This window comes from Eretmochelys imbricata, chromosome 27 (genome assembly GCF_965152235.1).
Source record: "Eretmochelys imbricata isolate rEreImb1 chromosome 27, rEreImb1.hap1, whole genome shotgun sequence".
In the NCBI taxonomy this organism is placed as follows: domain Eukaryota; kingdom Metazoa; phylum Chordata; order Testudines; family Cheloniidae; genus Eretmochelys; species Eretmochelys imbricata.
Window position 1 is genome coordinate 9,063,492 of NC_135598.1, and position 24,558 is coordinate 9,088,049.

Genomic DNA, 24,558 nt, shown 5'->3' on the forward strand with positions numbered 1-24,558 from the left:
TTCGCGACTTGCTCGCACTTGCATTCCCCTTGGCTGGAGGAGCAGCGATTGCTGCGTCTCTGAGTTCGGTTATTTATAGAGCCGCGTCCCCAATTCCGTTGCTGAGTCAGTCGGATCACTTCTGTCTGCACCTGGGGCGTGCTGGGGAAGGGTCACTGGCGGGCTGTGTTTGGGGAACTGTTCTAAGAGGCTCGCTCCGCCCCAGACACCGAAGCAGCCGGGGTTTTCGGAAGAGTGCAGCCTGGAGGGTGCTGGGATCCTGTGAACATCTAGTCGTTGGTGTCACGGCTAGAGCTACCGGGAAAACCTGGCTCTTTAGCTGCCTAAATGGGAGTTGAGCCCTTTGGAAACTCAGTCCCTGGTTGTGCTGCAGAGCCCTTGGAAACGGGGCCCGAGGACCGTGATGGCGGGGAGTGGCCAAGTGCTGTATTTTAAAGCCTGTTGAAATTGTACCACCCAGGCAACAGGGGCAGCTTAGGAGCACCGGGCATGTGTTATTGTTGGGCCTGCCAAAATGGTTAGCTGGTGTGTTTTTTCTCATTGGCGTGCGGGGAGTGGCGCATTTCAAATTGGGAGGGTGTCCTGCAGCCGAACTGGAGGGAGGATGAATTCGGGGCCTGGATTCCTTGCGATTCTCTCTCACGCTGGGAGCTGGGCTGGGCTGGACTTTCTGCCATAGCAACACGCCTCTAAAATTCTCTCCCCTGCCAGGCCCTCAGGTGGCTGGCACCCCCTCATGCATGGGCATGCCCCTCAGGGGGAATGGGGGTGAGGGGATGCATCTCCCTCCTGTCATTCCCAGACCTTCTCGCACCTGGTAGTCCCTTCCCGCCAACTGCTTCTTTATGTCATCATGCCAAGGGCTTCATATGTGGACACAGCGCCCTAGCCTCTGATCACTGAAACCAGCAGCATAACGCCCCTTCATACCAATGAGGGAGAAGATCAGGAGATCAGGATCAGGCCGGAAACATACAGCCCAGTGGAGTTGCTATTATATATATTATGGTACTTCTAGAGGCCCCGTTGTGCTAGGCCCTGTACATAGAGTTCCTGCCTCAAAGAGCTTGGCAATCTATTCTGGCCAGCCCAAGGATGGGTGGGAGGAGAAACAGAAGCACAGAGAGAGGAAATGTCTGGCCCAAGTCAGTGGCAGAGACGAGAATAGAACCCCGGCGTCCCGATCTGGTGCCCTGCCCACCTGCCCTCTGGTCTTTGCCCATTGTTTTCACTCGAGCGGCTTCCAGATCAAATAGACTCCGGCACGTGATGGCTGCGGGTATGATTGAGGCACGGGCAGCCACACCAACGCTAGCTTTCATCGCGCTCGCACCGAGCGATGGTAGTCGTGCAAACGTGGCGGCTGGCAAAGCGAATACGTACCAAGCCCCCAGCCGGCTTGTCCTGGGGCGGCTGGCCTGTGTCACCAGGCTTCCGCTGCCATTGTTACTCACGAGAGCTAGCTAGATGTGAAAGCTGGTGCCTGCCCGGGCTACGATCGCCCCTTTGCTTGCGGTGAAGGAGCTCTGCCAGCCGCCAGCCCTGCAGTCCCCCGCTCAAGGGCTGAGCCACCGGGCTGGGTGTGCGGCACCCCTTAGAGCCGCCCTGCTAACGGGAGCCCCTGCCTTGGGGCCGATCGGTCCGCACAGTCGCGCCAGCCAGCAGAGTCCGCTGGCCCGCCCGTTGCCCAGCGAGCCGAGATGTGGAGTAAGGAGCTGGTCCGTTTTCGGAGTGTAGCCTTGCTGTCAAACGAGCCCGTAGAGTAGGCCCTCACCTCCTGGAGCCTGGGTTCCACGCTCACCCAGCTCAGCTGCCTTCTGCTCCCAGAGGCCAGCTAGCGGCATCGAACGGGGCAGGCTGTATGGAAATGCAGCAGCCGCCGTCTTGGCCAACACGGAGGTTTGAATGGGGGGACCTCCGGAGCTAGATGCAGGAGAGGCCATAGCTGCTCCCTAGCTGCTGCTTTACCACCCTTATCTCTGTGGAGCGGCACCGCGGGGCACCTGCAATATTCACTGACCCGTAGCATGTGGGCCAGAGCTGGGGGCGGGAGGGCTGTTCTGTTTGGCCCCTTCCTCTACTGTGGGGCCCTCCTAAGAGGACTGGGTGTGAGACGAGCCCTCTGCAGGTGACGGAGGTTGCATTGCTCCATCGTTACATGGATGGGCTGTTTGAGCTTGTTTGGGGCAAAGGCCAGGGCTTGGTGGGCGTGTTTCAAGGTGGTGGAATGTTCCCCGATCAGCTGGCATGGCGAGTTTTTCTCTCTGCCACACACAATGCCCCAGGGAGCTTCATTCCAAACAGCTTCCTCCCCAGACAGCCCAAATACCTAGAATACCTACCGTGAAGGGAGCAGCAGGAGCCGAGGCAATGTGCTGATCTGCTCCATGTGCACAGAAGCCGTCTGCAAGGAGAGAATTGGCAGTGCCCCTTGGTACTCTGCACGGAGCCTCTGCCGTGTGGGAACAGGCGCGCCATGCCCAAGTCCTGGCACTCTCCCCCAGCGTGTGCTCAGAGGTGGAGAGGGGCTGCTGAGCGGGGAAGGTGCTCAGCAAACATATGGGGGTGCAGTTGACGTGTGTGTGGGGGCTTTTGGTTAGAGCGCAGACAGCTGGGAGGGCTGGGCTGGGGTCCAGTTTCTGCCTGGGAAGGGAATTGGGTTGGGGCGCAGAGGCTGATACGCCATTGGGATCGGAATCGTGACTCTGCGCATTTGAAAGGCCAGGAGCGTCGTCATAAATAACAGCCCTTTCCATCCACGCATCTTCACGCCCCTCACAGAGGAGGCAGGCATCCACCTTATTGATGGGGAAACTGAGGCAGGGAGGCGCTCAACCCATTTGGCCAAAGTCGCCAGAGAGGCAGGGTTAAAACCTGGGTCTCTGTTATGCTCAAGTGCATTCCCACCGGTCATCACAGTCGCTCAGCCCACCATCAACTTGGCAAATCCCAAAGGGACGCGGCTTCCTTGTCGGTCTCTGGCAAGGTGCTGAAGGTGGTGTGATTGTAGACGCTGGTTGTGTCCGTAACGTCCTTGGGGTCTCCTGCGGGGCGCCCCCTTGGACGGCGGCGGGGAATTGGTGCTGGCACCGAGTCGGGCCATCAGTCATCTTGGGTCGTAGCCTAGCCGCTGGGCACGTGGTAGCTCAGGCCTCCTGGATGAGAAGTCGGGGGGTCGGGGTCCTGCCTGAGCGTTAAACCGGCAAATAGTCAGGGGCTCAGGTGACGGGGCTGGTTTGTCCAGGAAGCGGGAAGTCGCAGCCTCGCCTCCTGGCAATACAACAGTCCCAATGTCTCGTCTCCCTGGGTTGCTCCGTGGCCGCTGGGGCCTGGTTCCCCGTCTCCGCTCCGAACGGCTCCCCCTGCGCTCCCTCTCTGGGTCCCTCAGGCTCTGGGGGCCGCGGCTGGCCTATCCTCCAAGCTGGCTGCAGCTGGTCACGGGCTCCGTGGCGACTCGGCTCCCTGGAAGGGACGTCTGGCTCCTTCCCTGCTCTGCCTCCAACTGGGCTCGGGGGCCCGGCCCTTATCCCTCCTGCCCTGTCCCTGCCAGAAGTGGGGGAAGGGACAGGGCTAACTGGGTCCAACAGGGTGAATAACCCCTTCTGTGCCGGAATGAGGCCGCCCCGCCTCGGTGCAACGTCCATCGCGGGCAGTTGTGTCGCCCCACCGAAGCTTTTGGCACCCCTGTGATCGCCCGCGCAGCGGCGTTCCTGGGGGCACACGCTTTGGGATTCGTTCCAGAAAGCCGCCAAAACCCGAACCAGTGCTGATGGAGCTGGCTGCCGGGTTCAGCTTCGCATGTCCTCATTCCTGATCTCCTCCTGCCACGTGATCTGGAGCCGCTGACGGAGATGACAAGAGTCGAGCCGGTGCGCGTCCGCCTTGCGCGCCCGCCTTGCGCTTCCGCACGGCAGAGCTGCTGTAACTGGGGGTCCGGGGACCTGCAGCTTCACAGCAAGCTTGAGGTCATGACGGCCCCGCAGCGGCTGCGGAAGGGCCCGAAACACAGAGGCATGCTCCGCAGCCCACGACGTTGTCTTGTTGGCCGATCTCGTTGGGCAAACGGCAGCAGGTATTGCTCTGGTTATTAACCCAGAGAAAACAAAGTCCCTGGCTGTTACTGTCCAACAGCCTCCAGCTTGGTATTAACCCATCCAGACGGGACATGGACCGAGGGGCCGATGTCGGATATTTGGGCAGCATCCCAGACTGTGTTGGAGGATGCTCAAACCATGGCCCTCGGGCCAGCATCATATCAACTAGGCCTCAGTGCATCCCTTTGTGTCACACCCTTCGTTGGCTTGGAAGCACCAGGGGGGCCAGATAATTTCTCAGTGTCTGCAGGTGTTGCAGCGACCTGCATTGCTCCCGGAGGCCTGCTCCGCCTGCAGAGGGCAGGGGGCTGGGATCTGCACAAAGGCCTAGGGGCGTAGGACCCCCGGCTGCCATTGAATTTTGGTGGGATTTGGATGCTGAAGTCCCTTCTGCACCTTTGAAAATCGCAGTCAAAGTTCTAGTCCTTCCTGTGACCCTGATCCACTGGGGGATGCGGAGCGAGTCCCTGGCCCTCTCTGTAAAGTGGGAGGGAATGTCTCTGACCTACCTGCGTGGCGCTTACCTGGCGGATGCTTGCACAGGGCTCTGACGGGGTGGGCAGCCTGTCCATCTCCTATATAACCACTGTTCCCAGGGCATCTGAGTGCCTCTCGAGCTCCCCCAGGAGGCTGGGCAGTGCTGTTCTCACCATTTGATGCAGGAGAAACAGATGCCAAGGCCCGTCCAGATTGTTCAAGGTATCTCGGTGTTGCAACGCCTAACTGATTTAGGAGCCCGAGTCTCATTTTCAAAAGGGATTTCGGCAACTGCAAGCCAAACGCTCGTTGACAATTGCGGGGATTTAGGCTCCTAAGTGCCTGAATCCCTTTTGAAAATGAGACTCGGGCTCCTAAATCAGTTGGGTGTTGGGACACTGAAACGCAGCAACACCTCCCCGCCTTGAAAACAGTCTAGGTGACTTGGCCAAGGTCACTCAGGAAGCCTGTGGCAGAGGAGGGAGCTGAATGCTGGTTTCCCAAGTCCCGAGCTACTGCCCTAGCCGCCGGGCCGTCCTTTCGCTCGGCGGATGAATGGTCGGGGAGTTAACTCTCTGGCCGCCCCCTGCAGCTGAGCGGAATGCAGCCAGCCCCGTTGGGTGGAAGGGCTGGCGTTATGGCCGTTGTGTTGGGCACTATATGCACTGGGTATCACAGGGCTTTGCACTATAGCCCACGACACTGATCCCTAATACTCTTTTGTTCGGAGGGTTTAGCCGAGTGGTGTTATCCCTTCTCCTCCTAGCCCCTTATGGCTGTAATCCTCTCTCCGTGAGTGGTAGATGCTTTATCTGAGAGCCTGGCTGGGGTAGCCCCTGCTACGAGTCGATGAGCCATCTGCTCCGCCTGTATTCCCAGCCAGGTGAATGTGGGGGGCCGGGAGGACCCCGAGGGGGGAATGTGGACTGTTCCCCTTGCCACCAGAGAGGAGGCCCATGCAGCCTTTGCCCCGACGTGTGGAGCATTACAATGTCTGCACGGGTCTTGCAAGGAGAGATCCCCTCAGACAGGTGGGCTGCTGCTGCTCCCCTTGCTTTGCAGAGCTGACCCTGGCAGCTGCCTCTTCCCTTAGCCTAAAGCCGCGCGGAAATGAAAGGAGGGGGTGGTTAGCCATATGGCAGACGTGGGTCCGAGCCCCAGGCCTGTGGGTCTTGCTTAGGGGGGGCGCTGCAGAGGCAGCCCGGCCAGCACTGGTTCAGAGGGAGTGGAAGAGGAAGTCGACCGCCTGATGGTGGGGTTGCTCTAGCCCTCCTTAGCAGCGGGGCCAGCAGGACTGCAAGCCTGGCCTGGCCGCCCGTTCGTCATGACGGAGGGCTTGCCGGGCCGAGAGAAGGGGCTGCAAAGTAACGTCTCCCTCCTCCAGCTCCAGTCCGGAGCCAAAGGGTGGAGGGGGAGCTGAGCCCCCTGCCTTCCCCCAATTGCAGCCCTGCCGAGTTCAGTGGGGCATGGCCCGTTGGGAGCCTGTGTTGGGAGCCCTTAGGGGCCTTACGAGTGGAAACACGGGGGCGAATCCTCCGCTGGTGCCATTGGGCAGCGCTTGGCGTCTGGCTGAGTCGCACTTCAGCTGAGGCTCTCGCCGTCATGTGGGTGGGGCAGGATGGCCTCAGGGCTCCGGCAGGGATGGGAGTGTGTGTGTGGGGGGGGGAACAGTGAGGTGGGTCTGTATGACCCTCACCATGAGACAGCCAGTTGCATCATAGTGCCAGGTAGTTCAGCTCACTCCTGAACAGGGACATCTGCGGTACCCCGACTGACAGCTACGCCCTCCCTTGGAGCTGTTAGCTTCCAACTTTGGGGGTGCCCCCTCTGATCTCCCGGAGGACAGCAGATGCCCCATGCAGAAGCTGTCCCATGACGAGAGTTAATGGGACCTGGGATTTACTGCATTATACGAACATACAGGCCCAGCTCCAGTGAGTGTCTTTGCTTTTATCTTCCAGCTTTGAACAGCTGGTGGGATCAATACCTCTCCTCTGGCCTATTGTCTGGGGTGTGTGTTATTGGCCTATAAATCCTCCTTCCCTCCCTTTTCTCTCTGTTTTTGTGTGTGTGCGCACGTGTGTCCGGCTTAGCTCATCTGTGCCGTTTGGGACCTCCTTAGAATAAAGCGAGAGAGGGGCAGTGGGGGGGATTGGGTGAAGGTCTCCTAAGAGGTCACTCGGTTAGACTATAAAGAGCCTTTCAATTGTAAAAATGCAAGGCCAGCAGCAGGCAGTGGGACAAAGTTCTGCGCTGACGCAAAATCTTCAAAACTCTTGATAAAATAAGGAACTTCCTGCAGAACAAAGCAACTTTCTAGCCTGGCTGGGTGACCTTCAAAAGGCCAGGTTTCTGACGGGCACAGAGATCAAGGGCTCCCACTCTGGCAAAAATGCATGCAGGGTAAGACATGCATGGGGCCAGGATCATGCCTGGGATTTGCAAGCTGGAAAGATCATCCATGGGCTATACAAGTTGAAAGGGCGGTGCATCGCAGTCTGCATGTTGCAAAGACCATGCGTGGAATGTATCCCAAACTCGGTATGATCCTTGCATTTATCTGCAAATGATTAATCCTTGCATGACTTGCATCACCTATGCCTGATCTTTGTGCTTCTGCCTCCATAGGTGGCTTCTGTCTGGGCTGAGTATGATACCTGTTCCCCACCCCCCTTATTCTGCCCAGTCCCCCAGCTCTGGCATGGGCTGCACAAAAATGAAAGAGAAAATATACTCCCCATGGTCTCCTCAGTTTGTTGCTGGTTTCCCTGGTGACTGCATGGAAACTGACCAGCTCAAGGGCTAGGAGAAAAGCTGGACCCCTTCCTTCCTTCATCTGGCATGAAAGAAGTGTCTCCCCCTGCCCACCCACCCCCCCCAGCCTCCAGGGCTTTGCGGCTTCAGGCTACAACTGGTCTTGAGGTGTGAGTGTAGGGGAACAGCTTGGACTGGCAAAGACACCCTTGCCATGGGCTGTTAGCCTGCCAGGCAGACCTCTGCCGTACTCAATTCTGTGCCCCTCGCTCCATCTCTTGAAGGAGATGGTCAGATCTTAGCTTCTTCATGCTGTGTCTTATGTATGGAGCTGCTCGTGCTTGCGATTTGATCCTGAGTCTCGTGATCTGGGGGAGGGAGCTGCGTGTTTGTAATTCCCCAGCTCCTGGACTCATGTGATTTACGTGGTGTTTACATTAATGTGGGTAACCCACTGCCCCAAGCCATGGTAGCTAGGGTGACGGACGAATTCTTCCATCAACCTAGCCGCATCTACACCTTTTAGCTCATCTTAGCGATAACGCCTCCAGGTGTGAATTTTTCACGCTGAGCTAACTTGCTCCAAATTTTAAGTGTGGACAAGGCCACATAATTAGTTTGCAGCAAACTGGGGTGTAAATTTACCCCGCACTCCCCTGCCATGGTCTAACTGTCCATGTGGACCCTCCTGACGTCCATTAACAGTCGTTAATGCACTTTGATCTTGTCCTTTTTGAAATGGGACTAATCAAAGCACATTAACAAGCTATAAAAGCGCATCAGATGGATTTACACAGTCAGTCAATCTGGTAGGCTAGTTCAAGGTAGATTCACGTGCCAGCTTGCTGCGAATTGACTGTTCGTGTAGCGTGACTATGGGTCAGTGTGTGTTCCTGGTTCCCCTCTACCCCCACCCCGTGCCTGATCTGCAGAGAAGCGGAGTCTGTTACAGCCCAAGCTAGGGGATGCTAGACTGTAGGTCAAGCTGCAGCAGCTCTGGCTTTTAGCCCTGCTTTGGTACCCGCGGTGTCAGCCAAGATGGGACCTTGGTGGTTGCTGAGAGAGCTTGAAAATGTGAGCCCTAAAGGCCTGAAAAGCAGAAGGGGAACAAAAGGAACTTAAAATGCATCATATTTGGCTTAAAAACATGAGATATTTTTTTTAATCTCCTGATTTTTTGGGGCAGGGGCCTGACTCGTGATTTTTAAATGCTTGGACCTGGCAGCACAGAATACATACAACTCCTTGAGGGCGCTAGGCTCATGGTCGTCGCGTCCCTGCTGCAGAGAGTTGAGCGCTCTGAGTGGAGAATGCGTGCCTGGAGGTTGGCATCATGATGAGTATTTATGGTTTGTATCACTGTAGCGACTCGGAGCCCCAGTCATGGCCCAGGACCTTGCTGCGCCAGGCACTGTACAAACAGAACAATTCCATGTGATCTAGTGCCTGGGCAGTCCAGCCCTGCAGTGGGTTTTCAGGGGAGGGCGGCATGGCTATGACTGTGTCCTGGAAGGAGGTCCCAGGCATAGGGGACTAATAGGGCCAAGAGTGGAGGAAGGACAAGTAGGGAGCAGTTGGCCGAGCTGTTTGGGCAGAGGAGAGGGCAGCGGGGGACCCCTGGATTTCTTCCAAGAGAAGCCACCAGATATGGATTATGGGTCTTGGATTTTGCACAGAGCATTGTAGCCCTAGGCCCTGCAAGGTATCATGGCCCTGGCCAGCATGCAGAGAACTTCATCACTAGGGCCCTACCAAATTCACGGACATGAAAAATGCGTCACGGGCTGTGAAATCCGGTCTCCTTCTGTGAAATCTGGTCTATTGTGTGCTTGTACCTTATACTGTGGAGATTTCACAGGGGAGACCAGCGTTTCTCAAACTGGGGGATCCAACCCAAAAGAAAGGCGGAGGGGGCTCGCAAGGTTACTGTAGGGGGGTTGTGGTACCCTTACTTCTGTGTTGCCTTCAGATTTGGGTGGCTAGCGAGCGGCGGCTGTTGGCCAGGCACCCAGCTCTGAAGGCAGTGCCCTGCCAGCAGCAGTGCAGAAGTAAGGGTGGCGATACCATACCATGCTGCTGGCAATGGTGCTGCCTTCAGAGCTGGGCTCCCGACCAGCAGCTGTCACTTTCCAGCTGCCCAACTCTGAAGGAAGTAAGAGTGGCAACACCGCAACCTCCCTACAATAATTTTGTGCCCCTTCCCCCCCAACCTCCTTGTGGGTCGGGAAACCCCACAGTTACAACACGGTGAAATTGCATATTGAAGTATCTGAAATAACGAAATTGACAATTTTTAAAATTCCATGACCGTGAAATTGACCAACATGGACAGTGAATTTGGTAGGGCCCTAATCATCACTCACAGTGCTTGAACTCCGGTCCCTAGTCCCAGGTGTTCTTCTGCAAAGAAACTTTCTTTCCCCTGTCAGCAGCACTGTGCAGATACTCCCTGGCCATCGGCCAGGAGACCTACTCACCCCATCTGTGCCGCCTTCCCCATCCCGCACCTCCTGCAGCCGCCCGCACCCATTGCACAGTCAGACCGAGGCCTTTGCCTGCCAAAGCCCTGCGGATAAAGATCTCTCTGTGCTCTGAGCGTGGAGCTTCTCCGGGTCCTGGCGGAGAAGGGAATCCGAGCGCTCTCTCCCCGGAGCGGATGTCAGGGGGTTGCTCTCTATGGACTTACCGGTTGGAATCCGCAGCTGCAGAGCTGGGTCTCTGAATGCAGCGAGGGAAGGGAACAAACGGAGGTTCTGAGGCTCTGCTGCGTCTGTTTAACCACAGGCAGCAGGGAGCTGGGCTCGCCGCCTGGATGTTGCACTAGGTACCAGCAGACACGTGTGCGCGTGTGCCCAGGCACACGCAAACACGTGTGTACAGGCATGAGCGTGTGTTTGTGCACATGAGCGTACGTGCTCATGCATGTGCCCACACGTTTCTATATGGGGGGAGGGATAGCTCAGTGGTTTGAGCATCGGCCTGCTAAACCCAGGGTTGTGAGTTCAATCCTTGAGGGGGCCATTTAGGGATCTGGGGTAAAAACTGGGGATTGGTCCTGCTTTGAGCAAGGGGGGTTGGCCTAGATGACCTCCTGAGGTCCCTTCCAATCCTGATATTCTGTCCGATGAAGTGAGCTCTAGCTCACGAAAGCTCATGCTCAGATAAATTGGTTAGTCTCTAAGGTGCCACAAGTCCTCCTTTTCTTTTTATGATTCTGTGTGCACAAGTGTACGCATACTTGTGTACGTGTGCTTGCTCATCTGTGTGTACACCCACCCACACGTGCACAAATACACACACGCTTGCACACACACACAATATCGTTTGAGACTGTCTCACATGACCATCTCAGAAGCAAACTAGGGGAATATATGAACCTACAATAAGGTGCAAGCACAACTGGTTGGAAAATCGTACTGGCTGGGAGAGTAGTTATCTTTGGTTCACAGTCAAGCTGGAGGGGTGTATCGAGCCGGGGGGTCCCGCAGGGGTCTGTCCTGAGTCTGGTTGTGTTCAATAGCTTCATAAATGATTTGAATCCTGGCATAGAGAGCACACACATAAAGTTTGCGGACGATACCAAGCTGGGAGGGGATGCAAGCGCTTTGGAGGACAGGATTAGAAATCAAAATGAGCTGGAGAAACTGGAGAAATGGTCTGAAATAAACAGGATGCAATTCAATAAGGAGAAATGCAAAGTCCTGCAGGAATGATCAGTGGCACAGATACCAAATGGGAAGTGACTGCCTAGGAAGGAGCACTGCAGGAAAGGATGAGGGGTTATAGTGGACCACAAATGAAATGTGAGTCAATAGTATAATACCGTTTCCATAAAAGCAAACACCATCCTGGGATATATTAGCAGGAGCGTCGTAAGCGAGACACGAGCAGTAATTCTTCCATTCTACTCAGCACCGATAAGGCCTCAGCTGGGGTCGTTGTATCCAGGTCTGAGCGCCCCACTTCGGGAAAGAGGGGGACAAACTGGAGAAAGTCCAGAGGAGAGCAACACATATGGTTCAAGGCCTAGAAAATACGACTTACTAGAAAGCAAATTGTGTGCCCTGGAAAAGAGAAGACTGAGGGGGGGATGTGACAGTGATTTTCAAGTATGCAAAAGATTGTTATAAAGAGGAGATTGATCAATTGTTCTGCTCAACCACTGAGGGTAGGACAAGAGGCAAAGGGCTTAAATTGCAGCAAGGGAGATTTAGGTTCGACATTAGGAAAAACTTCCTGTCGGGGTAGTTAAGCACTGGAATAAATTGCCTCGGGAGGCTGTGGAATCTCCATCATTGGGGGTTTTTAAGAGCAAGTCAGACAAACCCCTGTGAGGGATGGGCTAGTTAATACTTAGCCCTGCCTCAGTGGATAGGGCTGGACTAGATGGCCTCTGGAGGTCCCTTCCAGTCCGACATGTCTCTGATTCTATGCACACACACACATTTAGGTACGTGCACATGCCTACACACACATGTGCACAGGCCCACCGATGAAGATTCATGCCTGAGATAGACTCCGTTCCTAGAGCTCTTCTTTGGGGGGGGGGGGCTGCACCCAGAGTCCATTCCGGGCGGGCACAAAGATCCAGTTCCGGTTCTTCCCAGGGGATAGACAGCCTAGTAGAAATGTCTGCTTTTCTGACCCTGGTCTGCTCTCCCTGCTGGACACACGCACGGGGAAATCCTGGCCTGAATGCGTGTGCTTTCCTCAGATGGCTGCCAGGCACGACTCCCCTGTGTGTGCTGCGCCAGGAGCACTCAGAGAGCCGTTAACTCCCGAGCTGGGAGCGCTTGGCAGCTTGTGTGTGGGCTGGGCTTCTGGTACAGCTCGCTTGGATTCTCACATCCTCAGGACAGGGAGGGTCTGCAGTGCACAGGGATCTTCCCATCGCGGGAGCGGGGGCCTTGGCTGGTGGCAGGCCTCCTGCAATCATCAGGGCGTCTGAGGTTCTGCTCTGTCTGGGTTACTTGGGAGAGTAACACAGAGCAAGAGTTTAGCCCCACGGCTGCCCTAGGACGCGGGTCAGGGCCCGTGTTGTGTCGCTCTGGTTCATTAGCTAACTGGGGCACGGGGAGGGGGTCAGTTTGTGGGCAGGAGACAGCTGCGGAAGTTGTTGATTCCTTGCTGGTACCAGAAAGTCTCCTATTGACTTTGGACCTGGCTGCATATGCTGCTTGTCTGGGGCTGGTTATGGGCTGGGCTCCGCTGACCCGTGAGACGTAACAGCAGCGTCTGACCCTGCATCCTTAAAACCCGCATGGCGCCGTTCCCCAGCGCTCCCTCTTCCTGGAGCTGCAGACTCCTCCCCCACTCAGGACTAGGCTCCGACGCTAACTGGTGTCATATCAGCCTCCAGATGGTCACGACTTCTAGTCACTAGTGAGCCAGGCTGGGTACGAACCTGCAGCTTCTGAAAAACCCTCCGACTCCCTGCCAAGGACCCCCTGACCTACTTCCTGGCTTTTAATTATAAGGCTAAAATGTCCTCCTCCATGGGGAATGGCCAGGCCTTCTTCTCTCCAGAGAGGAGCAGAACCCCTGGGGGACAGGGTTGTCCTCCTGCCGGAGGTGCCCTGCCACGGCCATGCCCGGTCGGCTATGGGGGAAGAGGAAGCTGCCGGGTACCAGGCTGAGAGCAGGAAATCCCCATGGCAGGAGAAGAGGCCATGCGTTGGGATTGGAAAGAGAGCTTTCTAGATGAGTGAATACCAGGCCGTGGATCTGCCTGCCTCAGCTTTTTAGCTGTCTAGCTATCTAATCCCAAGTGTACACATCTCTCTGTCTATCCCCATGCATCACAGCTTCCCCCTGCCCCGCCGGCCCTGTGCGGCTCCCGGCTCCCCCAGCCCCTCCAGGAGCCTGCAGATCCCAGGCGCGCTGGGTATCGCAGTGGTGGGCGTCATGCTCTCCCCACCCCTCTCGTCTCTCACGCTCACTCCAGCCTGTAATCTAGCCCTGCAGGCTGTCGCAGGAGAAACGAAGCGTGAAAACTTTTCCCCCGGAAGCCCGGGACGGTGCTAATTAATCTGGCAGCACGGCCGTCCGCCTGCCACCATCTGAGCCTCCCCAGCACGCATGTCACCTGCAAAGCCTGCGGATGACATGCGTTCTCGGTGGGTCCCCCGCCATTCTTCTAGCTCCGCTCAGGCTGCGTGGGGTCCCCTCCAGGATGAGGGATCCACTTCATAACCTGACATCTCCAAGACCCCCCCCGATCTAACTTCAAGAGAGGGTCCCATTTCCATCTCCTCCATCCCTTCCTCCCGCCCTTGGCGATTCCGCCCTATCAGCATTTTCCGCTTGACTCCGTTCCAGCTTGGCTCCTCCACGGCCCCTGCCTGCTCCCACGCTGCCCATCCACGCACATTCCTGGGCACGGACCTCCTCTGGGTGCCCTGGCTGACAGCCAGTCAGCTTGCCGGGGGCGGGGGGGGGGAAGACCCCAAGCCAAACATGCTGGGGTTTGTAGTAATCCAGGGATAGCCCCTTGAAACTGACCCATTGGGTGGGTGCTCCCTGGCACCCTAATCTCAGAGAGAGCCCTGGCATGGGTACCCTATGCTGGGTGTCCCTTAGGAGCCTTTTAGCTCAGGCTGGCATGGACAAAGTTCTAGGTACCTTTGGCACCATGAGTGTGGAGGACACTTGTCAGGAAAGCTCTGCCGGAATCTTCCAGATTTTCCTGAAATTTCCAGCCCCCACCTAGCCAGGCTGCATCAGGAGACACATGGACAGAGACTGCCTCACCCAAAGGAATCGGGGTGTGACACCTGGCAGGGTCCTGGCCTAGCGCTGGGTTCTAGTCCCACCTCGATCGCTGACCAGGTCAGCCGCTTTGGAGAAATCGCTTCCCCTCTGTCCTGTCCGTTTAGAGTGTCAGCAATCCTCCTGGGCAGCCTTTTACTCGGAGGATACTGCACTGCAAAGCCAAGTTGGGTTCAGAACTCGGGTTCACTAACTTGGGTTAAAAGAGCAGTGTAGACAGGGCAACCTGGGTTAGCCACTCGGTGGGGATCTGATCTCTGTGCGTGTACAGCTCCTAGCGCAGTGGGGATCTGATCTCTGTGCGCGTACGGCTCCTAGCGCGGTGGGGATCTGATCTCTGTGCGCGTACAGCTCCTAGCGCGGTGGGGATCTGATCACTGTGCGCGTACGGCTCCTAGCGCGGTGGGGATCTGATCTCTCTGCGCGTGTGTACGGCTCCCAGCGCGGTGGGGATCTGATCTCTGTGCACGTACAGCTCCTAGCGCGGTGGGGATCTGATCTCTGTGTGTGTGTACGGCTCCGAGCGCGGTGGGGATCTGATCTCTGTGCGCGTACGGCTCCTAGCGTGGTGGGGATCTGATCTCTCTGCGCGTGTGTACGGCTCCTAGCGCGGTGGGGATCTGATCTCTCTGCGCGTGTGTACGGCTCCCAGCGCGGTGGGGATCTGATCTCTGTGCGCGTACGGCTCCGAGCGCGGTGGGGATCTGATCTCTGTGCGCGTACGGCTCCTAGCGCAGTGGGGATCTGATCACTGTGCGCGTGTACGGCTCCTAGCGCGGTGGGGATCTGATCTCTGTGCGCGTACGGCTCCTAGCGCGGTGGGGATCTGAGCTCTGTGCGCGTACGGCTCCTAGCGCGGTGGGGATCTGATCTCTGTGCGCGTACGGCTCCTAGCGCGGTGGGGATCTGATCTCTGTGCGTGTGTACGGCTCCTAGCGCGGTGGGGATCCGATCTCTGTGCGCGTGTACGGCTCCTAGCGCGGTGGGGATCTGATCTCTGTGCGTGTGTACAGCTCCTAGCGCGGTGGGGATCTGATCTCTCTGCGCGTACGGCTCCTAGCGCGGTGGGGATCTGATCTCTGTGCGTGTAGGGCTCCTAGCGTGGTGGGGATCTGATCTCTGTGCGTGTACAGCTCCTAGCGCGGTGGGGATCTGATCTCTGTGTGTGTACGGCTCCTAGCGCGGTGGGGATCCGATCTCTGTGCGCGTACGGCTCCTAGCGCGGTGGGGATCTGATCTCTGTGCGCGTACGGCTCCTAGCGCGGTGGGGATCTGATCTCTGTGCGCGTACGGCCCCTAGCGCGGTGGGGATCTGATCTCTGTGCGCGTGCGGCTCCTAGCGCGGTGGGGATCTGATCTCTGTGCGCGTACGGCTCCTAGCGTGGTGGGGATCTGAAATCTGTGCGCGTACGGCTCCTAGCGCGGTGGGGATCTGATCTCTGTGCGTGTAGGGCTCCTAGCGTGGTGGGGATCTGATCTCTGTGCGTGTACAGCTCCTAGCGCGGTGGGGATCTGATCTCTGTGTGTGTACGGCTCCTAGCGCGGTGGGGATCCGATCTCTGTGCGCGTACGGCTCCTAGCGCGGTGGGGATCTGAAATCTGTGCGCGTACGGCTCCTAGCGCGGTGGGGATCTGATCTCTGTGCGCGTACGGCTCCTAGCGCGGTGGGGATCCGATCTCTGTGCGCGTGTACGGCTCCTAGCGCGGTGGGGATCTGATCTCTGGGCGTTAACAGCTCCTAGCGCGGTGGGGATCTGATCTCTGTGCGCGTACGGCTCCTAGCGCGGTGGGGATCTGATCTCTGTGCGTGTACGGCTCCTAGCGCGGTGGGGATCTGATCTCTGTGCGTGTACGGCTCCTAGCGCGGTGGAGATCCGATCTCTGTGCGCGTACGGCTCCTAGCGCGGTGGGGATCTGATCTCTGTGCGTGTACGGCTCCTAGCGCGGTGGGGATCTGATCTCTGTGCGTGTACGGCTCCTAGCGCGGTGGGGATCTGATCTCTGTGCGCGTACGGCTCCTAGCGCAGTGGGGATCTGATCTCTGTGCGCGTACGGCTCCTAGCGCGGTGGGGATCTGATCTCTCTGCGCGTACGGCTCCTAGCGCGGTGGGGATCTGATCTCTGTGCGTGTGTACAGCTCCTAGCGCGGTGGGGATCTGATCTCTGTGCACGTACGGCTCCTAGCGCGGTGGGGATCTGATCTCTGTGCGCGTACGGCTCCTAGCGTGGTGGGGATCTGATCTCTGTGCGCGTACGGCTCCTAGCGTGGTGGGGATCTGATCTCTGTGCGCGTACGGCTCCTAGCGTGGTGGGGATCTGATCTCTCTGCGCGTACGGCTCCTAGCACGGTGGGGATCTGATCTCTGTGCGCGTACGGCTCCTAGCGTGGTGGGGATCTGATCTCTCTGCGCGTACGGCTCCTAGCGCGGTGGGGATGTGATCTCTGTGCGCGTGTACGGCTCCTAGCGCGGTGGGGATCTGATCTCTGTGCGCGTACGGGTCCTAGCGTGGTGGGGATCTGATCTCTGTGCGCGTACGGCTCCTAGCGTGGTGGGGATCTGATCTCTGTGCGCGTACGGCTCCTAGCGTGGTGGGGATCTGATCTCTCTGCGCGTACGGCTCCTAGCACGGTGGGGATCTGATCTCTGTGCGCGTACGGCTCCTAGCGTGGTGGGGATCTGATCTCTCTGCGCGTACGGCTCCTAGCGCGGTGGGGATGTGATCTCTGTGCGCGTGTACAGCTCCTAGCGCGGTGGGGATCTGATCTCTGGGCGTGTACGGCTCCTAGCGCGGTGGGGATCTGATCTCTGTGCGCGTACGGCTCCTAGCGCGGTGGGGATCCGATCTCTGTGCGCGTGTACGGCTCCTAGCGCGGTGGGGATCTGATCTCTGGGCGTTAACAGCTCCTAGCGCGGTGGGGATCTGATCTCTGTGCGCGTACGGCTCCTAGCGCGGTGGGGATCTGATCTCTGTGCGTGTACGGCTCCTAGCGCGGTGGGGATCTGATCTCTGTGCGTGTACGGCTCCTAGCGCGGTGGAGATCCGATCTCTGTGCGCGTACGGCTCCTAGCGCGGTGGGGATCTGATCTCTGTGCGTGTACGGCTCCTAGCGCGGTGGGGATCTGATCTCTGTGCGTGTACGGCTCCTAGCGCGGTGGGGATCTGATCTCTGTGCGCGTACGGCTCCTAGCGCAGTGGGGATCTGATCTCTGTGCGCGTACGGCTCCTAGCGCGGTGGGGATCTGATCTCTCTGCGCGTACGGCTCCTAGCGCGGTGGGGATCTGATCTCTGTGCGTGTGTACAGCTCCTAGCGCGGTGGGGATCTGATCTCTGTGCGCGTACGGCTCCTAGCGCGGTGGGGATCTGATCTCTGTGCGCGTACGGCTCCTAGCGTGGTGGGGATCTGATCTCTGTGCGCGTACGGCTCCTAGCGTGGTGGGGATCTGATCTCTGTGCGCGTATGGCTCCTAGCGTGGTGGGGATCTGATCTCTCTGCGCGTACGGCTCCTAGCACGGTGGGGATCTGATCTCTGTGCGCGTACGGCTCCTAGCGTGGTGGGGATCTGATCTCTCTGCGCGTACGGCTCCTAGCGCGGTGGGGATGTGATCTCTGTGCGCGTGTACGGCTCCTAGCGCGGTGGGGATCTGATCTCTGTGCGCGTACGGGTCCTAGCGTGGTGGGGATCTGATCTCTGTGCGCGTACGGCTCCTAGCGTGGTGGGGATCTGATCTCTGTGCGCGTACGGCTCCTAGCGCGGTGGGGATCCGATCTCTGTATGCGTGTGTACAGCTCCTAGCGCGGTGGGGATCTGATCTCTGTGCGCGTACAGCTCCGAGCGCGGTGGGGATCTGATCTCTGTGCGCGTACGGCTCCTAGCGCGGTGGGGATCTGATCTCTGTGTGCGTACGGCTCCGAGCGCGGTGGGGATCTGATCTCTGTATGCGTGTGTACGGCTCCGAGCGCGGTGGGGATCCGATCTCTGTGCGCGTACGGCTCCTAGCGCGGTGGGGATCTGATCTCTGTATGCGTGTGTACAGCTCCTAGCGCGGTGGGGATCTGATCTCTGTGCGCGTGTGTATGGCTCCTAGCACGGTGGGGATCTGGTCTCTGTCAGGGTCTCTAGGTGCTACTGTAAGTTAAGTAATATTTTTTTTAGTTCATCGGCCACTTACTGAGGTGACGCTTGCAAAAGGGCCTCTGCCTTCCAAGCTGGCACCGTTGCTAGAGTCAGCGAGGGCCGGCACGGCCGTGGGTGCTGCTGGCATCTGGGAGTGGACTTGAAGCTGGCAGGAGAATGGCAGAGGCAATGCCAAGGCAGCTAATGGAAATCTTTCAGGCCTTGTTAGTCCCGAGCGGTGCCAGTGGAGGGGGTGGGGGCTGGGAGTTACTCAGAGCCTGGAGTAGGAGATAAGAAACGTTTGCTTCGGAGCCGTTCCATCCAAACCCCCTACTCCAGGGCTTCGCCACGGAACGGGATCAGGGCCCATGTGGGCAAGCTGGGGTGGGACTTGCAGGCGGGATTCCCACCTGCCCTATATGATGGTTCCCCTCTAGATCCGGGTGCCGTGGAGACGAAAGATTGCGGGCGTGCTGGGGGTGGATTTAGCCCCTCGGTCCTTAATGGAGGGACGCAGCACGTGTCCCCTGACCTCCAACCAGGTGCTTGGAACCCCTGACATCGGTAGACTTGCCTGGACAGGTGGGTGGAGGCTTGATTTCTACCTGCTCAGTCCAGTGGGCTGCTGGAGCTCAAGGGTGTCTGTGCTAAAGGGGGTGAGGGGATCCAGGGGCCCTCCCTGGTCTCCCCTCAGCTGTTTGCTCCCCTACTTGGGGGACCCAAAGCCCGCTGGGATGGACGCCAAGCGAGGCCCCTGCTGTGGGTGAAGGAGCCAGGGCCCTTGCATGGTGCAAGCGAGGCCTGCAAGCAAAAGGCGAGGGGGATACGGCATCTCTGCGCAACCCCACATTGCAACCTGATCCACCTGCTGGCATTGCCTAAAACACCCAGCTGCCCCCTGAACAGCCAATCAGCCGCTGCCCTGGCCTGTCGCACACCGCGGGCACACAGGTGCCCTGCAGGCTCATTCATACGCACCATTGCCCCCGCCCCTGGGTGGCATGGGGCTGGCAGGCTCACGGTGCCCGGGGGGGGGCAGCCATGTGCCCCCAGGGACCCAGCAGGAGGAGAATTTCCGGTACCGCCGGGTGATCCCATTCCCATTGTAATTACAGACGTGGGTCTGGTGGCTTTCCGGGAGGAGAATGCCTTGTAATTTATTCATGATTACACGGGTTCTTGGTAACCGGAGCCTCGGAGCACTGGAAGGGCAGCTCGCAGCGGGGAGATTGGTCGCTGTGAATCCAGCTAAGCCCTGGGGGCTTTGAGTCCGCCGCATTCTGGGAGCCCCGGCGTCATGGGGAGGAACCAGGACACCTGGGTTCTATTCCAGGCTCTGCCCTTGGGCAAGTCACTTCAGCCCAGGTCCTCCAATGGATCCAGGCGCCTTGATTTCCAGGGTGTCAATGGGCATTAGGAGCCTGAATTCATTTGAGGACCCAGGCCATCTCGCGGTGGCACCGTTCCCCCTCCCACCCTTTGTCGCCCTTGTCCCGTTAGATTGTAAGCTCCTGGCGGCAGAGACTACGGGGCCTGGATCTCAGCTGGGCCCCGTAGGTGCTCTGGTAATATAAACACTCGTTGGAGGTGGGGGCTTTATCCTCACAGAACCCCGTCTGAGCAATGGGGGGATCAGCCTGAGGCCACACAGGGATTCGGGAGCTAACCCCACAGCCAATGACTTAAACCCAAGGCCCAGGCTCCCGCTAGGTTGCCACGGTGACACTTCGGTCCTTGTAATTGGGGGGAGCCCTTCACCTCTGTGGGGCTATGAGGCCCTGAGGCCACGGGACACCCCAGCTTCAGGATTGGGGCCACAGGCTTAGCTGCTGTAGGGATGTATGGGAAGAAAGAGCCATCCCTTCGCCTGCCAGTGGGGTGCCGGGTGTCTTCTCCTCCCCGGCTCCCCCCTCGCCGGAGGCACCCCTAACGCCCACCCCCACCCCCCGGCTCCATGCAGGTATTCAGCACCTACTCCAATGAGGACTACGACCGCCGGAACGAGGATGTGGACCCCATGGCTGCCTCGGCTGAGTACGAGCTGGAGAAGCGGGTGGAGAGGCTAGACCTCTTCCCGGTGGAGCTGGAGAAAGGTGAGGAAGGGAGAGGCTGGCACTGCCTGGGCGGGGGGCTCTCCCTGCTGGCACTGGGGAGGCTAAGGGCCGGATACTCAGTGACCCCAACCCTGGGCTCGGGGCTAGGATGGGGGGAATGGTTGAGGGGGGCTTGGAGCCAGCTGTTCTCACACCTGCCTGGCGTCCCGTGGGTGCAGAAAATAGCCACAGTGCCGGGCGGGGGGAGCGGGTAGGTGGGGAGCCCTTCCACCGGCCGGGGGGCCCTGCGAGTCTCAGGGCCGTTTCTGACCCGGGACAGGCCGCTTTGCGCAGCCAGAGCCGCATTGAAAGGGCCTGGGCGTGAGCCTCACGCTGCTCCATCTGACCTGGGGCACAGCTGGGCCTCTGCTTCCCGTACGCTTGCACACTCATCCCACGCACACCCGCACGCTCATCCCCCTACACTCACACCCCCACACACTCGCACGCTCATCCCCCCCACACTCGCACATTCACCCCTCACACACGCATCCCCCACATGCTCATCCACATCCACTTGCCCACTCATATACACGCTCCCCCATGCACTCGCACACTCATACACACACTTGCACACACACCCATCCACCTACTCACTGATTCATCCCCAGCACAGTTGCACACACCACCTCACACACTCATCCAACATACACACTCTGGCACACATCCCCTCGTGCACATGTGCACACCCAGCCTCCCTGCACTCACCCCCTCATCCACACCCCCTCATCCCTCCCACTCACACAAAGCTACTCACTCGTTCGCAGTTCTCACGTGTTCATCTCACACACTCGTTCCCTCCATGCACTCAAAGCATTCAGTGACTCAGACACAGCCTCTGTCCCAGCCTCGTGCACACTCATTCCTCTCTCAAACACACACAGACCCCGGCACACTAATTCACACACATGTGGACACGCACACATTCTTGCACACCAGTTCACACTCACCCTTGCATGCATGTGGCTGCGTGCACACACACAGAAGTCAAACATACACACCTCCTTGCACACTCATTCATACACAAACATCTGTACACACAAATACATACACCCTCCTGTGTGCGTACACGCAGGCTGCACGCCAATCTGCACACGTTCCCCTCCACACACACCTGCATGCATTCACACCCCCCAGTTCACACACATACCCTGCACACTCACTCATACACAAACACTACTGCACACACACACACCCCAGTTCACACACGTACTCTACACATACACAGTTCACACACATACCCTGCACACTCACTCATACACACCAGTTCACACACACCCCTCAGTTCACACACATACTGTGCACATCCACTCATGCACACATTTCACTGTACACCCCCAGTTCACATACATACCCTGCACACTCACTCATACACACACACCACTGCACACACACACACCCCAGTTCACACACATATTGTGCACATCCACTCATGCACACATTTCACTGTACACCCCCAGTTCACACACATACCCTGCACACTCACTCATACACAAACACCACTGCACGCACACACCCTAGTTCACACACGTACCCTAAACACACACACAGTTCACACACATACCCTGCACACTCACTCATACACAAACACCACTGCATGCACACACCCCAGTTCACACACATACCCTGCAGACTCACTCTTACACACACCAGTTAACACACACCCCTCAGTTCACACACATACTGTGCACATCCACTCATGCACACATTTCACTGTACACCCTCCAGTTCACACACATACCCTGCACACTCACTCATACACACACACCACTGCACGCACACACCCCAGTTCACACACGTACCCTGCACACACAGTTCACACACATACCCTGCACACTCACTCATACACAAACACCACTGCTTGCACACACACCAGTTCACACACATACCCTGCACACTCACTCATACACACACCAGTTCACCTCAGTTCACACACATACTGTGCACATCCACTCATGCACACATTTCACTGTACACCCCCCCAGTTCACACACATACCCTGCACACTCACTCATACACACACACCACTGTGCACACACACACCCCAGTTCACACATGTACCCTACACACACACACACACAGTTCACACACATACCCTGCACACTCACTCATACACACACACCACTGCACGCACAGTTCACACACGTACCCAGTTCACACACGTACCCTTCATGCATACCCCCTCCAGTTCACACACATACTGTGCACACCCACTCACTAAGTGTAAGTGAATGCACTAGTGAAAAGCTCTCCTCTCTGCCCCTGCAGGATGCTCTGAGAAGCAGGCCGGGGTGGGGCCAGGGTAGCTCAGAGAAGGCGTCTGCCCAGCAGACAGCAGCTGGTACGAACGCAAACAGGATGCTGCCGTGCTTTAGATGGGAGAGAGACAGCACGTTGCCAAGCCCCCGTGTGTGGTGTGTCGATGCCTCCCCCTCTCAGCCCTGAGCTCGCCCTGGGAGGGATCGACAGGGAAGAGGGTTCGAGGTTGGGGTGGGACTCGCGTGTGAAAGATCCCAGGAGGAAGACAAGCTTGAGGGGGCTTGACTAAGGGAAGGAAGCTGGTGAGGCTCCTAGGGGATCAGTCCACAGCAAGGGGTGCATGGGGGAACCAAGCAGCTGGTGAGGCTGGAGGAGGCTGGAGGAGATGCTGCCATCCCAGGCTGGAGGGTCACTGCACTGTGTCACTGCAGCGCAGGAGCTCAGAGGGGTGGAGAAAGTTTGCAGCACTGGTCGATTAGCTAAGATCCGTGCCACCAGGGGCACTAAGCCATGTGTTTCTGGACGTAAGCCGATCCCCTGGGGGTTGGGGATTTGCCCGGCAAGGAAGGCGGGACGCAGCATGGCAAGGCGCAACGCCCAGGGGGCGGGAAGTCTCTCCTCGCTCTGAAGCATCAGGTGTGGGTTGCTAATGGAAGCAGGATACTGGGTTGGATGGGCCAGTGTTTGGATCCCGTCGGGCTACGGAAACGAATGTTGTGATGTGTCTTACGGTAGACCCCAGAGGCCCCAGCTGAGACCAGGGCCCCACTGTGCTGGGCGCTGTACATCCAGAGTGAGAGAAGGACCTTGCCTCCAAACCCCTACAATCTACAGAGACAAAGGGTGGGCCGAGAGACCTGGCAAGGGGCAGGGGGAATAGAACTCAGGTCTCCCAGCTCAGCCCTATGAGTTAGGCCAACCCGCCCTGCTGGGCCTGGGTGCGAAGCCGGTATGGCAGGAAGTGAGAACTCAGGTTAGCTGGCCCCAAACTCTGATGTTGCAGGGAAGCCAGGCTATGGGGCTATGATGTGCCGTCAGGTGTGATCTGGCAGTGCCCGTCCTGGGCGCTCTTCTTCACATTGACTCGTTCCTTTGGTTTCCTTTCTCTCACACAGTCATTCACCCTCCCACGCATGCTGCCTCCCATAATTTAGCTGCCATCTGTCCTTGCCTCTCGCTGTAATAAACACTGTTCTTCTCTCCTGCTACTTCCTCGCTTTCCTCCTGCCCCCGGGGCCTGTCCTGGCAAGCGCAGGAGCCCTCTGTGCCAGGCCCCTTCCATTGGCATTTGCCCGTCCCGCAGCGGGTGCGTCCCTGCTGCCCCAGTGCTCGCCAGCCCTTGTTCACCAGGCGTGGTTCTTGGGGTGACTGGACAGAGGGGAGGGCGCTGGCCCGGCTCGGAGTCCCCCAGCGGCGGCCCACGCGACCCCATGATGACAACGGGTCTCTCTCTCTCGCAGACTCCGAGGGGCTGGGAATCAGTATTATCGGGATGGGTGCCGGAGCGGACATGGGCCTTGAGAAGCTCGGCATCTTCGTCAAGACGGTGACCGATGGGGGAGCGGCCCACCGGGACGGCAGGTAAGCCCGGTGAAGTCAGAGACTCTCAGGCCAGAAGGGAACACTGGAGTCTTCTCGCCAGACCCCCTACTTAGCATAGACCGGGGAGCCTCGCCCAGCGATGCTGGCATCAAACCCACAGAGGCTGGCGGCGGGTCTAGGAGCTGAATCCAGATCTCATGAGAGTCTGAATCCCAAAACTGAGCATCCTCCTGTAATGCTCAGCTCCAGAATACATGGACCTTGCCCCCTCTAACACACATGCTTTACTATCAGTCTGTTTGTTCCCTTCACTCCCAGAAGGGGGCGCTGTAAGGATCAGGGCAGGAGCGCTGGCCATGGCTACCCCGGTCCCCACCTCTCCCAGCAGTGGGTGCTGTAAGGATCAGGGCAGGAGCACTGGCCATGGGGGGAGCTCCTGACTACTCCAGTCC

General features: G+C 58.1%; 1 protein-coding gene across 1 annotated transcript in view; it reads left to right on the top strand.

Annotated features, from left to right (window-relative positions):
- Window positions 1–24,558, top strand: part of PPP1R9B (protein phosphatase 1 regulatory subunit 9B) — a 45,931-nt gene that overhangs the window by 4,859 nt on the left and 16,514 nt on the right. The window contains exons 2-3 of the mRNA XM_077806468.1: window positions 20,173–20,305; window positions 24,025–24,145. Coding sequence (XP_077662594.1) covers window positions 20,173–20,305; window positions 24,025–24,145 — 254 coding nt within the window. The remainder of the gene's footprint in view (window positions 1–20,172; window positions 20,306–24,024; window positions 24,146–24,558) is intronic.